The 13,302-nt window shown below is 37.3% G+C and overlaps 2 protein-coding genes across 4 annotated transcripts; one reads left to right on the top strand and one right to left on the bottom strand.

Moving 5' to 3' along the window:
- Nucleotides 1-4,183: 4,183 nt before the first annotated feature.
- LOC137746976 (uncharacterized) lies at nt 4,184-12,236 on the bottom strand. 3 transcript variants are annotated; one of them, XM_068486978.1, is made up of 12 exons: nt 12,097-12,236; nt 9,652-9,899; nt 8,751-8,955; nt 8,374-8,464; nt 8,095-8,240; nt 7,544-7,787; nt 6,396-6,500; nt 6,076-6,258; nt 5,657-5,867; nt 4,887-5,379; nt 4,541-4,620; nt 4,184-4,446 (listed from the first exon to the last, which is right to left on the bottom strand). In XM_068486978.1, the coding sequence occupies exons 2-11, from the start codon at nt 9,875-9,877 to the stop codon at nt 4,548-4,550; spliced, it is 1,977 nt and encodes a 658-aa protein (XP_068343079.1). In that variant the 5' UTR covers nt 9,878-9,899; nt 12,097-12,236; the 3' UTR covers nt 4,184-4,446; nt 4,541-4,547. The 3 variants fall into 3 exon arrangements, with proteins under 3 accessions (XP_068343079.1, XP_068343078.1, XP_068343077.1); XM_068486977.1 differs by lacking the exon at nt 12,097-12,236 and adding an exon at nt 10,551-10,706; XM_068486976.1 differs by lacking the exon at nt 12,097-12,236 and having other exon boundaries at nt 9,652-9,973.
- On the top strand, nt 11,384-12,987 carry LOC137746978 (inactive protein RESTRICTED TEV MOVEMENT 2-like). The gene is made up of 2 exons (XM_068486981.1): nt 11,384-11,560; nt 11,922-12,987. The coding sequence occupies exons 1-2, from the start codon at nt 11,413-11,415 to the stop codon at nt 12,875-12,877; spliced, it is 1,104 nt and encodes a 367-aa protein (XP_068343082.1). The 5' UTR covers nt 11,384-11,412; the 3' UTR covers nt 12,878-12,987.
- The last annotated feature ends 315 nt before the right edge of the window (nt 12,988-13,302 follow it).

The following is a 13,302-nucleotide window of genomic DNA, read 5'->3' as shown; positions in this document are numbered from 1 at the left end:
GTATGATCACCATACTCCTCATCATGATATGTCCTTTCACTTAACCTTTGTTTTTTTTTTTTTTTTTTTGGTTTAGAAAATGTATATTTAATATTAAAGTTAACCAAAATTAGTTGAAATAACACGTGTCAGAAGATGAGGTGTATGGTGAGCATACACTAAAGTTATGGTGATGAACAAAAATGCTCTCGTCTTAAAGGTGAAAACCAACCAATGTCTCCTTTTGATATAATTCTATTATATATGTTTTATTGTCCTAATGTGGTGCATATGTGGATCCTAAAAGTCTAATTAGGTTGTTCCACATGGAAAGTAATTTATTGTGATTATTTTTTTGGTCAAGTAATATATCTTTCATTACATTAACAAGACCCAAAATGAACCGGGTAAACAACAACAAATAAAGTAAAGTCCAAGCAAAATGATAACGACAATCCAAGATATAACGGGAAGCCTACACAAGCTTAGGCTTGAATGTTGCAAAAGCAAAGACCACACCGCCACCGCCGTCACATCCTCAGAGGAAGCCAAACTCTGAATTGAGAAAGTAGCCACCAGATCCAGGTCCCCTTCACGAACCCCCACAAATATATACAAACAAAGTATCATATGGGTAAAGAGTGAGGCTAAGGGGTTTGTAAAATACCCCACACTTGGCCTTGATGAGGATTCGGCATGCCAGTTGGGGTAGGGGAAGTGAGGGAGGGAAGCGGATCTAATATCCAATTTTCTGAACGGAGCCTGCTGACCTAAGCACATAGTGGGATGGGATGAAGTATCACAGCTAGGGATGAGAGAAGAAGGAAAAATAAAAGACATAAAGCAGCAAGCGAAAAACGCCAGATAAGGACCATGAAGTCCAAATCTGAGACAAACTCAGGGGATAGTTCAGATCTGGCTCAGGAAAACTAAGATAAAAATCCCAAGGAAACTAAGAAAGAAAAAGGAAGAGGAGGTGGATGCAGGAGGGGGAATGGACAGAGGAGATGAGAAGGGAGAAAAAGAAGGAAAGGGCAAAGAAGAGAGGAAGGAAGGAGGAAGAAAAGGAGTAGCGGGCTGCTGCCTACCCCGAGTAAGAGCAAGGGGTGGCGACTGAAACTTGAAACTGTAAAATGAGGGGTTGCTTATGGATATGGAATTTGGAGTTCACACGGAGATATAGAAACTGTGTGTTTTGCTTATTTATTATGATTTAAAACCATAAGAACAAGTAGTGGATTGGTGTTTGGGGCAGGTAGTAGAAGAGAGTTTTTTTTTATCAATCATTGTATATGGGTGGAAAAAAAAAGTGAAGATAAAATGGGCTGTGAGAAAGCATAAGAAAAAAGATATGAGATCAATGGTGTTTTTCTTGCAGATTATGAGGATAGAGGTTCAGATAGTTGGGTTTTCATAGGGTTTGAGACATGATAGTCTGAGAAGAAGATACGCCATATTTAACAATACGCTCGCATGCGCGTATTTCATTGTATTTGGAGTTGTTTTATTTATTTTGAATGTCAAATAAAAGAGTTAACAAAGCTATCTCTTAGTTAAATCATAGGACATTTGACAAATTATTAGCAAAAAGAAGACACAATAGAGACCAAAAAAAAAACAGGGACATCAGACCTGTGACCAGTCACAAATGGTGGCTCCCATGAGTGACGCCACACCAACCCATTTACCAGTTTATATAATTGAGTAATTTACCTCTACACCCACATCTGTTTTAAGGTGTAACTGGAAATGGAATATAAAGTTTATACAAAAATTAATGGCTGAAGTTAAAATTACTGGGTTTATATAAATTGTTTTTTTTTTTTTCTAATCAAGTCTTCTCTAAAAAGATTGATCTGATTTAAAAGTCATCCGTCTATATTTGTGATATGCCACTCCAAATTTATTATTTGTTTTTAGTATTTTGAATTTCTAGGTGTATTTGATTTTTATTTATTTATTTTACAGCCTTGAGAAAAGTGATTTGATGGACGATTTGGTCATTTTACATTTCACTTTGGTGTTTAGAAGTGGGTTTAGAGGCATGATAGAGAAATCATTGCAATCTCGTCATGCGACGGAATGACATTCTCTATATGTAACTGCTCTAACTTAATATCTTCTTTATATTTCTTTTCTATACTTTGAGCATTTTGATTATATGGCAAATTATTGCAAATTTTGAGGATGAAATTTTTATAAATGTTAGCTGTGACTAGAAACTCTCTAAACTTGTTGAGTTGAGTTGATTTGGCACAGTTTCGAAGCACTGCACCTATGATTAATGCCATGTTACCAAACAATGAGCAAAATGAGGCGGTGGCTGATGAGGAATCCCTCCTCCCCCGTAGAATTTTGACTGTTCCTGAGGAGTCAAGCTATGTGGAAGGGATGAGGCAGCGACATTTGGAAGAGATGAGGCAACGACGTCGACGTTTGGAAGAGATGAGGCAGCAACATTTGGAACCAATGAGGCTACGTCGACGTTTGCAAGAGATGAGGCCGCGACATTTTTAGTTCCTTGAGTTAGGGCATCTCCAATGGGGCTTTATCATCCATAAGGCTACCACATTTCAAGCCTTAGCAAGAAATTTCATCCCCAAGTCTTAACAAAAAATTTCATCCCCAACGAGCCGAAAAATAGGGCTAGATCTGTCACTGGGGCTAACAACTTCCTTTCTTGAGTAGCATAAAATCGGACTACATCTAGCCCCAAAAAACAATGGGTCCCACAAACAAAGTAGCAACCCATGTAAGCTAAATTCTATCACTCTCCCTCCACTTCCGAATACACTTATACTCTCTTTTAATTATTTTTAATTATTTTTCTTAATTATGTTTCTTGCAATTTGGCTAATTAATGATTGTTTTAAATTCCATAAAAATTAAAATTTCAAATTAATTTAACATTTATGGGCATTGATGGGTGAATTTTTCAAATAAATTTTTTTCAAAATTGTATGATACTAATTTACCAATTGGTGTTAGGTAAATTGTTGTATTATACGTGAAAATCAAATTATTTCAAATGATGAAGTGGGGGTTTGTTTCTTTCAACAGATGAGTTTGAGATAAGAGAATCTAATTCAACGAACAATTCATAAGTGATAAAATTTAACTTTGTCACAATTTGAACTTTTTAGATTGAAGGGTTCATTAAAAAAAAATTAATTTAAGATAACACGTCCAAAAATCAATTTAAGAAAAGCTAACACAAAACAAAAATCATCGCTTAATCAAATTACTACATAAATAAATATATAGAACTCAAAAGATATAGCCCCTCGTTGGGAGAGATTCTTTTATAAAGCCTCAAAGATTCCTCGAAGCGTTAAAATGGACTCTATCCACCACTTTTTCAGCCTTATATAGAGCTCCTTATTAGGGATGCTATTAGAGAGCACGCTTGGGGGAACTAGTATACATCAAGACAGCAATCATGGATCCGAAAACGACAATTTTTTCAGCACTTCGGGGTATATTTGGATCAGTGTTTGAGCTCTTCTATTTAGATTTTTGTTTTTCGCGTATTTCTTGTTCACCTGCGGTGGTACGTGGTCAGTATTTACTTATCTGTATGTATTGTAAAGATGTTTTTTCTTTCTCTTCGATCAAGTATGCATTGTTAGTGATTAAGCCTTGACGCTGATTTCTTGAGAGTTCAAGTTCCGTACTTAGTCTTGTTCTTATTTGTTTGAATTGGAAGGCTGAGATTAAACTAGCTCATAAGCTAGGATTGTGCCAGCTGTCATAGTAGCTGACTTTGTCTTAGATATACTCGTGCAAGACACGCGAGTATGAGAAGCATGTGATGCGTGTGAAGTTTGTGACAGTTTCTTCTTGTATTCACTCAGAGCTTGCGTCCTCTTGTTCCAGGTCAGGGGGCTGCAATGGGCGGTGATCTGGGCAATTAGAGGGGACTAAGGGGTGTGAGACCCAAAAAAAAAAGTTGTGATAGCCAGCTCCTTGATGTTTCTAATAAATTTTAGGGATGATGTTGATTAATTTTCAACTTCAAAGACTAAATTGACGAACAACGTCACTTTCAATGATCATTTGTAATAAAATAAAAAATAAAAAAATAAAAAAAAAACCCATATTATCTCATACATACATTTTCCATATCATTTACTACGAAGTATTGAAGCAAAATTGCAAAAGATTGCTTAAAAAAAAAATATTAATAGACCAACAGAAGGGCCCATTGATGATGATCCTCCTAACATTTTTTTTTTTTTCACTCAAGAATTTCAAAACAAAAATCAACTTAATTTATTATCCAAATTTGCTACATGTAAATTGTAATCGTTAAAACGGCTCGACAATGAATGCTTATATTTTGCTTGTTAACCAGAATGTGTGGCAGCCATAATCTAATCAACTCAAGGCTTTTCCCTTCCTTCTGCCGTAAACTGTGTCAGTCAACAAATCCAATTGCTGTAGGAATCTACCATTAGTAAAAGCTTCCTGAAATTTTTTGATGAAAAAGGCAATGCGTAAGCAGAAACCTACGCGATTAGGAAAAGCCGAGAACCCAAAAATCCTAGACCCAAAACTATACCTCTAACCTATAGGCTAAGAATCAGAGCAACCACAACGATAAGTATGCATGGCCTTGCAACAACACCAGCTGAGGTCGACCTGCAGGCATCACGAAGCTGTAATCAGTATCGATACAAGTAACCAAGTTCTTTAATTTATATTACACCGTAACATATGAATGATTTAAAACAATATGTAGTAATGATAGATTGAAACCTAGAAGCCACCACCGGTCCCAACTCCCTTGTAAATTTCATTTCTTTCTCTTTCCCATCAAGTTTTATTATATGAACAAGCGTCCAGTAAAACGGGATACCTGCTATGAAGTTGGTCCTATAAAGAGATATACATGTATGATGAGTTACCTTGTTACAAGCTCCTTTACTGACTCAGTTTCCAGTCCGAACCCAAACGGGAAAAGAGGATCATAGTGTGAATCACCAACATTCATTGGGAGTTGATCGACAGTTTTGAACCATGTTCTTGGAAGCTTTCCACTAAATCCATGATCCCCAAAAAGGACATCAGTAATGCCTTGGCCTTCAGAGCCTGGCAACCATGCTGCCACCAGAGCATCAATCGAGGAAATATATGGTTCTATTACAATAGGTCTGCCAGTTATTAAGATAACAATGCACTTGACACTATCACACACATTGCTGATGACACTTGGGCCAGGTTCCACCATCGTTAGGTTTGGGCTGTCTCCTGCAGTCTCAGCATAAGGATGCTCGCCAACCACAACGATGGCATATGCAAAGTTGTTGGACTTTACAAAATTACCATCAGGATTCTCACTGTAGATAACTTCTGTGCTTGAGTCGACTGCTGATTTTATAGCACCAAGGATCGTAGTCCCTAATCATGAAAAGGAAGTTTTATGAAAAATACAGCCAGGATTAGATACATTTATGTACTAACATCCTATACGCACGGGTATATATTTCCATACATTCTAATAACTGTGAAGACGATTTTCTTGTTGCAACTAACCAGCACCTGTGTAATCTTCTTATTAAGTGCTTAATGTTCAATTTTGTGGATATTCAATTCTATCATTTTATTGTAGAGCACAAAAGTAGTGCACATAGACAGAATATTATGTATTTAATACAGCGATGAAAGCAGACTATACCGGTTGTATAATTGTTGCCACTGAATCCTTGCCATGCAATTGTCCATCCACCACATTGGTAGCCCAGATTATCAGCATGACTGCCGGTGACTAGAATTTTAGACACCTTCTTGGGAAGAGGTATGACTGGATCTGTAATATTCCCGCTTTTCCCATTCTTCAAAAGCACAACGGATTTTCTGACAGCCTCCCTTGCCAAATCTCTATGATCCTGGTAATGTTAAATTAAAATACAAAAATGATTGATTCATGTCAGTAAATCAATAAATACAAAGCTTACTAAGCAGTCTTTTGGCCATTGAATGTAACACCAATTTCAAAGGAATGTCCATTCTAATTTTAACGAACTACATACATCAATCAAATGACCAATAGGAGGGTTGCAAATCCTGATATTTGATTATCTCGGATAAACTGACCTGGCTTCCAAGCTCGTTGACTAGGCTGAAATCAGCCAATGGGTTCTCAAAAAGACCCATGGTGAACTTGACAAGCAGAATCCTTCCCACAGCATCATCAATACGATCCATTGGGACAACGTTATTCTCGACCAGGTTAATGAGATCATTAATGAATTCTTTATAGTTGATAGGGACCATGACCTTCAAAACAAAGAGAACCATTTTCAGAGTTATATAATTTCGAACCAGAATAGAAAAGGAGTTTTATATAGGGCAACACAGACGCTATTATCTTCTTTCATTTCTGTAAGAGGTTTTGTATAAAATAAGCCACGAACCATGTCAATTCCAGCTAGAACTGCAGCTTGGACAGAGTATGTGTAGTTTGAATGTGGCGGCGAGGTAATCCTGTCAATACCCTCCCAGTCTGATATAACAAAACCCTGAATGTTCAACCAAAAACACCATCTGCTGTTAGCATGAAACAGTGCAGAACACAGATAAAGGTACAATAGAGTCACCAAAATGAAGCACCTCTTGTGAGACCGATAACAACCAGAACTCGAGATCAGTAATATTATTGAGTTATCAACTTATCACAAATACCTTAATTTCATATGGAATCTGAAATTTCAACTCATTAACACAGATGAAGCTTAAAGACGCTAAAATGTGGGAACTGATGCAAAACAGGATAAATCATATAACTGATGCGGTACCGATGTATGCTAGGCACTAATCTGCATCAGAAGTTTGTTTGAATGTATTATGATTGCTACAAAGACAATAATCTGTAATGGCAACATTATGGGCAGTCAAGAAACCACAACACAACAACTAAGCCTTATCCCACAAAGTGGGGTTGACTGTATGAAATGGAGATGACGTTAGAGGGGAAAACGAGAAAGTAAGTAAATGCAGCGGACCCATCTATAGACACTAAAAGTGGAAACATGGGAAAGTGAAGAATCATGCTAATCACTAAGCAATGTCCAAGAAAACCTGACCACATTAATGTGTAATGTGGAAGTAATTTGAATTTGATTAGATAATATTGGAGGTATTAAAACCCAACATGTGGGAAATACACAATGTTGAGAAAGGCAATGAAAACAGATAAGGCTGACAGCATTTAAAGAATAAGAAGAGATTGAGGGAAAGAACAGTTATAAAGCAGTCAACTAGTCACGATTAAGAGCATATATTTTGAAAATCTGTAATTTAAGCTATGAGATGTCAAGGAAGAGAAAACCACGCAAATAAAAGTACTGATAAATGCAATATGCAAAGGTTTTGGTGCCAGAAACCTTTCTTTGAATTCATGGAAAGATTTTAACACTAGGCATGCTGGTTTCGTGCTTACATCAAATCTCAGTACATAGATGAGACATGATTCCACTTTATACCTTTCTGTGCATGTGATTGTTGATAACTCCAGAAAACTGCAACAAGCTTGGATATTAAACAAAAATGAATAAAATGGTACCTTAAATTTAAGGGTGCCCTTGAGGAAGTCCGTAATTAGATCACGGTTTGCATGCATCTTTTCCCCATTCCAACTGGAGTAGGAAATCATCACGGTTGAGACACCCTTGATGATGGAGTCAGAATAGGCAGGCATGTGGATGCTAAGCAATTCCTGTTGGTCAATCACAGTGTCGTACTCATTAATGCCCTTGCTCGTGCCACCATCACCAACGAAGTGCTTTGCACAAGCTGCAACCTTTTTACTAAAATATATATCAGGAATCACTTAAAGCTTGAGTATTTTAACATTAGTAAAGGAAATAAAAGATAAAAAGAACCACTAAATTCATTTGATTTATTAATTGAATCCATAACTAGAAAAACACGACGCGTGTTATCCAAATTATCTTCCCTAAACTCACAAAATCCAGTAAATTGAGATCATGAGCAATGGTTACAATACAAAGGATTGTATCTTTTAAATCAAAAGAAGGAAAAATGAAAATGGAATGAACAGAGAAAAATAAAAAAGGAAAGATAGAAGTATGCTTATTTTCATAAAATTCGTACTTTCCACCAACATATGGCGCTCCTTTCTGAGAATTTGCAGGGATATCTCCCTGTAAACCTGGAATAATCTCCGTCATTTCTTGCACAATTTTGTGATCTTCGCTGTAGCTTTCGTAACACCGGCCCCATCTTGGATCTCTACATACCTATATAGGATGTTCCAGGCAATGCACAGAAGTCATCAGATGGAGAAAATATGAATGCACTCAAAGGACATTGTTAAGCATGTAAAAGAAGAAAATGCTGAACGCATAAATCCTTTTGCAATGTATTATTTACCGCAATGCAAGGAGCAAATACATAAGGAATCCCTGTAGCTCGGGCTTCAAGAGCAGTTGCAGAACCAATTCTTCGTACCAGTTCAGGGTCCCTGTGTATTGGAAATATTTAATAGAAAGAAGACACATTCAATGAACTATAAAATGAAAAACATCTAAAAGGATTTTGAAATGCATGGTTAGTTATTTTAATACTTGCTGAAGTATAATAGAGATTTACTTGGAAGGATTTGACCCTAATGGGACCTTGCTGTAGTTATAGAGTTTCAGAGTGCTGCTTTTAAATGACGGTGATAGATCTCATCCTTTGTGTAAAAATAGAACAGTGCACTATCATGTTTTCAAATGAAGCAAATAGAATCTGAAACTTTTACTTGCCTGGTAGCTCCAAGCCCAACATTATGCGGAAATATTGTAGCATTGTAGACATTATTGTGTCCATGAACAGCATCAATGCCATAGATCATCGGAATGCCCAAACGACTAGATAGAGCTCCCTTCTGAAATCCATTAATCATGTTAACCCAGTCTTCAGCACTAGCTTCTGGAAGTGGTGCACTGCCACCACCGCTCAATACACTACCTGCCCAAATCAGAACACATCCTCACTCCATTGTCGTATCATCTCAGTGTATTCAATATTTTTCTCTTTACCGAAAGTCTTACTCCCTCCAAGGCAACAAAGAATGGGGGAAAAGGAGAACAATCTGAAGCCTTGTTAATCGAATACAGAAGAACCAATCTCATAACAGGATATGTTCTTGCTGCCTCCAGAGTCAAAGTGATACTTCCTGTTTAGTTTGTACAAATATAGAAATGCAACAAAAAGAAGTAATGTGTGGTTTTTGGTGACACCAAGGCAGGATTCTAGACATATGTTTAGGGAAAATTGCACAATAAGAATAAAATCCTAATATTGACATCTCAAACACCCTATGCACAGACATTATCGCTGCAGAATAACCCCAATTCCAGGGTTTTTTAACCAACTGCACCCCTTTGTTTTGCTACTTCAACCATTTTATCCGTATATATAAATTAAATCACTAGAGAACACCCCAACTCGTGCGTAAACTCCTTTCTTAATAAGATAAAACCCACAAGAAAGATATACAAGAATTGTGTTGTGCCATCATAAAAAGTCACTTAACGGGTTGATTTGAAGATATAACAGGAATGAAATGCGGACAGTATGAGACAAACACTAGAAATCAAACAATTTATGTTGGTGTACATCAAACAAAGTTGAAGGTTGTATTGAAATAGATACATTACATACCAATGAAGTAAGTTTTCATAGCATCGATAGAGGCAACACTCCTATCAATCTGCACCATCTGACCAATCTTCTCTTCAAGAGTCATCCTGCTAAGAAGGTCCCCAACTCGAGCAGCTGCTGGTTGGGTTGGATCTTTGTACATGATGTAATCAGCCTTGACCGTAGCCAAACCCATCCACCACCAAACCAAAAACAAACCCACCACTGGTAACGAAACCCAAGCCATTGTAAATGGATCCTTTTTCACTCTGGTAAACCAAACACGAAAGACCCGAATTACACACTGTCCATCATTTGCTCTAACCATCCGTTTGGTGGCTGAGAAAATGCAAGAAACAGAAAAAAGCATACAGAGAGTTTTTGTTCAAAGTCATTGTCCTGGTTGCGTAGGAAGATTATATTTTGAAAACCCATTAAATTATATATATTTTGTATAACAATAAGCTGAATGGCCCTCAAAAACAATTATTTTCCAAATTTAAAATCCAAGTTGCAGATTTCCAATAGCTTATTATATATTCCCTTCTAGGAGATCATGTGGAACACCATCTATATCATGTGAACCAGCAAGATACAGCACCCACATAAATCCAATGATGTCCAACACAAAATAATAAATAAATAACCACCATCCTTAAAGTTTCATAATATTCTCAGAAGCTAAAGTAGAAAAATAATAATCCAGCATCAAAAATTAATTATATATAGTCAATGAAGAAGAAGAAGAAGAGCAGCATTGTGATGTAGAGAGAGGGAGGGAGAGAGAGAGATGTTACAGTTGAGTAGTGTTAATGCGACTGAGTCCAAGCTTGGATGAATGAATGAATGAAATGAAGATGAATGAATGAATGAAATGAAGATGAATGAAATGAAGCTGAAAATGCAATGATTTCTTGTACCTTTTTTATAGGCAGGAAGCAAGTAGCAAGTAGAAACTAGAACAAAAGGAGGAAGAAGAAGGAGATTAGGTTATAAGTTATGCTTATTAATTACTAATTAGAATATAATTATTGGGAAAGAAAGAGGAAGGAAGGAAGAGTCCTGACTCTTTTGGAATTGAAAATGTGTTATTTTATTTATTAATATAAAGGAAAGAAAAGAAGGTGGCTTTTGATTTGGTTGGTTCGTGCAGTTGTCACTTTGCCTTTGCGATGGGAACGTGTAGAGAATCTCCATAACGTGCCTTTTCGTAAATCACTCATGCAAACAAACCAGATTTACTCACCCTTAAATTCGTCAATCTGAGTTTGACACATTTAACGTTATTACTACGCTAGTTTGAGTTTAGTATATTGATATCATACTCATGAATTGTATATATTTTTAACTCACGGGTTCAATATATTGGTATCATACTCAAATTCGACACACTTAATATTCAAATTTTTCTACACACTGTACAAGTATGATTCGTATAAGAGTCTAATATATTAATATCACACTCATTTTTTTTCGGCCTAGTATTAGCACTCGAATATACTAATCTTTACCCTAGAAATATTCTCCATTGGAAGTTTGGAACAAACACAAATGAAGGAAATTAAGGATGATAAAACCCTAATTGGTGGGAAAGGGAAGGGAAGGGCAACCAACCAACTTTAGTTTAGTTTGCACGAGACGTTATACCTCATACAACACCATAGGAAAACTAACTCCTCAATCCCCCATTTATATATAAAATTGTCAGGCAGGCCAACCAACATTTTCTACAGAAACCCAAAAGCGAGAGAGAGAGAGAGAGAGAGAGAGAGAGAGAGAGAGATGGTTATGCGACGTGGTCCAATTGGTGGAAGCTCTGGTACTAATACCCGACCAAGACAAACCAATCGTCCCACTTATGAAGATTACCAGCCCCGCTTTGAATTGAAGGAAGAGCAGGAAGCTCACATAGTACTTGTTCATCTGCCTGGTCTCTTCCTCTTCTTTATACCTTTCTTCTTTACCCAACTCTACTTCATTTTGCACTCTCAATGGAAGCAAAAGCGCTTCTATTAAAAGCACATCACAACTTTTACTAAAACTGCAAGTGCTTTTTTGGATCCAAAAACACTTTTCTACTTTTCTGCCAAACATGATCATATGAGCTTTTGGTGATTTGAAAACACTTTTTAGTTATTTTAAAAGTACTTTCAAACAAACTCAAACTCCTTGCGTTAAAATTAGTTAATGTTCTAAATTGCGTTGCAATTATATCAAAAATCTACAGAGAACGAGGGATACAACTGAATTGACCTAACCCACGTGTCACAAAATATATGGTTTGTTTTCAGGTTTTGTGAAGGAGCAGGTGAGGATTACTATTGAGCATAACCCTAATGTGATTAGGGTTCATGGACAAAGACCTCTGGGCAACAACAAATCGAGCCGTTTCAACCAAACATTTCCGATTCAAGAAAATTGCGACGTAAGTAAAATTGATGCCAAATTTAACGATGGGATTCTTACCATCACAATACCAAAGCCAGTCATCACACAGACAGCAGCAACCAAACCAGTCCAAGAGCCACCACCGAAAACTGCTGCAACCGCTCCCAAGCCGATGCCACAGAAAGTTCAAGAGGACCCAATTCCTTCAAAGCCGAGTTTGACAACACCAGCCGCTGCTGCGTCAAAGGCAGAAAAGGCTACTTTCACTGCCAGAGATGAAAAAGAAAAGGATGACAAGAATGGTGGTCGTCCATTAGGCCCTCCGAAAGGCACTGCAGCCGAGACAAAAGCACAAAAGGATAAGGACGCGGCGCTGCCAATACCAGTTTCATCGACCCAGAATTTCAAACAAAGGGATGAGAAGAGGCTGTTACCTTTGACTAGTCCGGAAACAGGCATCGGCATGCCCAAGTCTCAAGAGCATGGTCATGATGGAGAGAGGGGAAAGGCTTCTGTCGAGAGTGTGTCTCGAAAGCGGGTTGAAAACAGGGATCAGAGAGAAGCAGATGGGAAGCCTGATGCAGAACCGAAGAATGCTGAGAAACTTAACAAAATTACTCTACATAAGGAAACCGGTGAGAGAAGCAAAGAAGCAAGGGGTCTCAGTAAGCCTAAAGAGGACTCCGTGGTCGCAAATGTGATGGGTGGTGCAAAGCAGCATATGAAAAACCTCGGGAACGGGATGAGCGATGAAGAGAAGCAGATGTTGATCAATATGGGCGCGGCAGTTCTAGTTCTTCTGGCACTAGGGGCTTCTGCATCCTACAATATCTGGTCCTCTGCAACAGGCAAAAACTAAGCCCAGCATCCTTTCACATTCCATTACAAATCTGTTATTACAAAGTATACAAACATATGCACAAGTATTGCAGCTTTTACATCAATTTGTATAGGAATTAACCTTCGACACGTAAATATACCTTACAACCCAGTGTAAATATATATATATATATATATATATATATCCATCCTTGGAACATGAAAGCAATACATTGTCGCTGATGATAACTTATAGTAAGCTACAAATGACCAGTTCAGTCTGGGTATATCATCTCGGAATCAATCCATACCAAACAAACCATCAAGTTGTTGATCTCCATAGGAACCCAAAATTAGTACCACTGAAAATCAAAGAAATCTTGAAATTCTTGAAATATGCCATCAAAGAAATCTTGAAATTCTACACTAGAAACTTCAAGAGTTCATCGATCAGTTAAAATTTAA

Source organism: Pyrus communis, chromosome 10, assembly GCF_963583255.1.
Source record: "Pyrus communis chromosome 10, drPyrComm1.1, whole genome shotgun sequence".
Taxonomy (NCBI): Eukaryota; Viridiplantae; Streptophyta; class Magnoliopsida; order Rosales; family Rosaceae; genus Pyrus; species Pyrus communis.
This window is presented reverse-complemented; position numbering and strand designations above follow the sequence as displayed.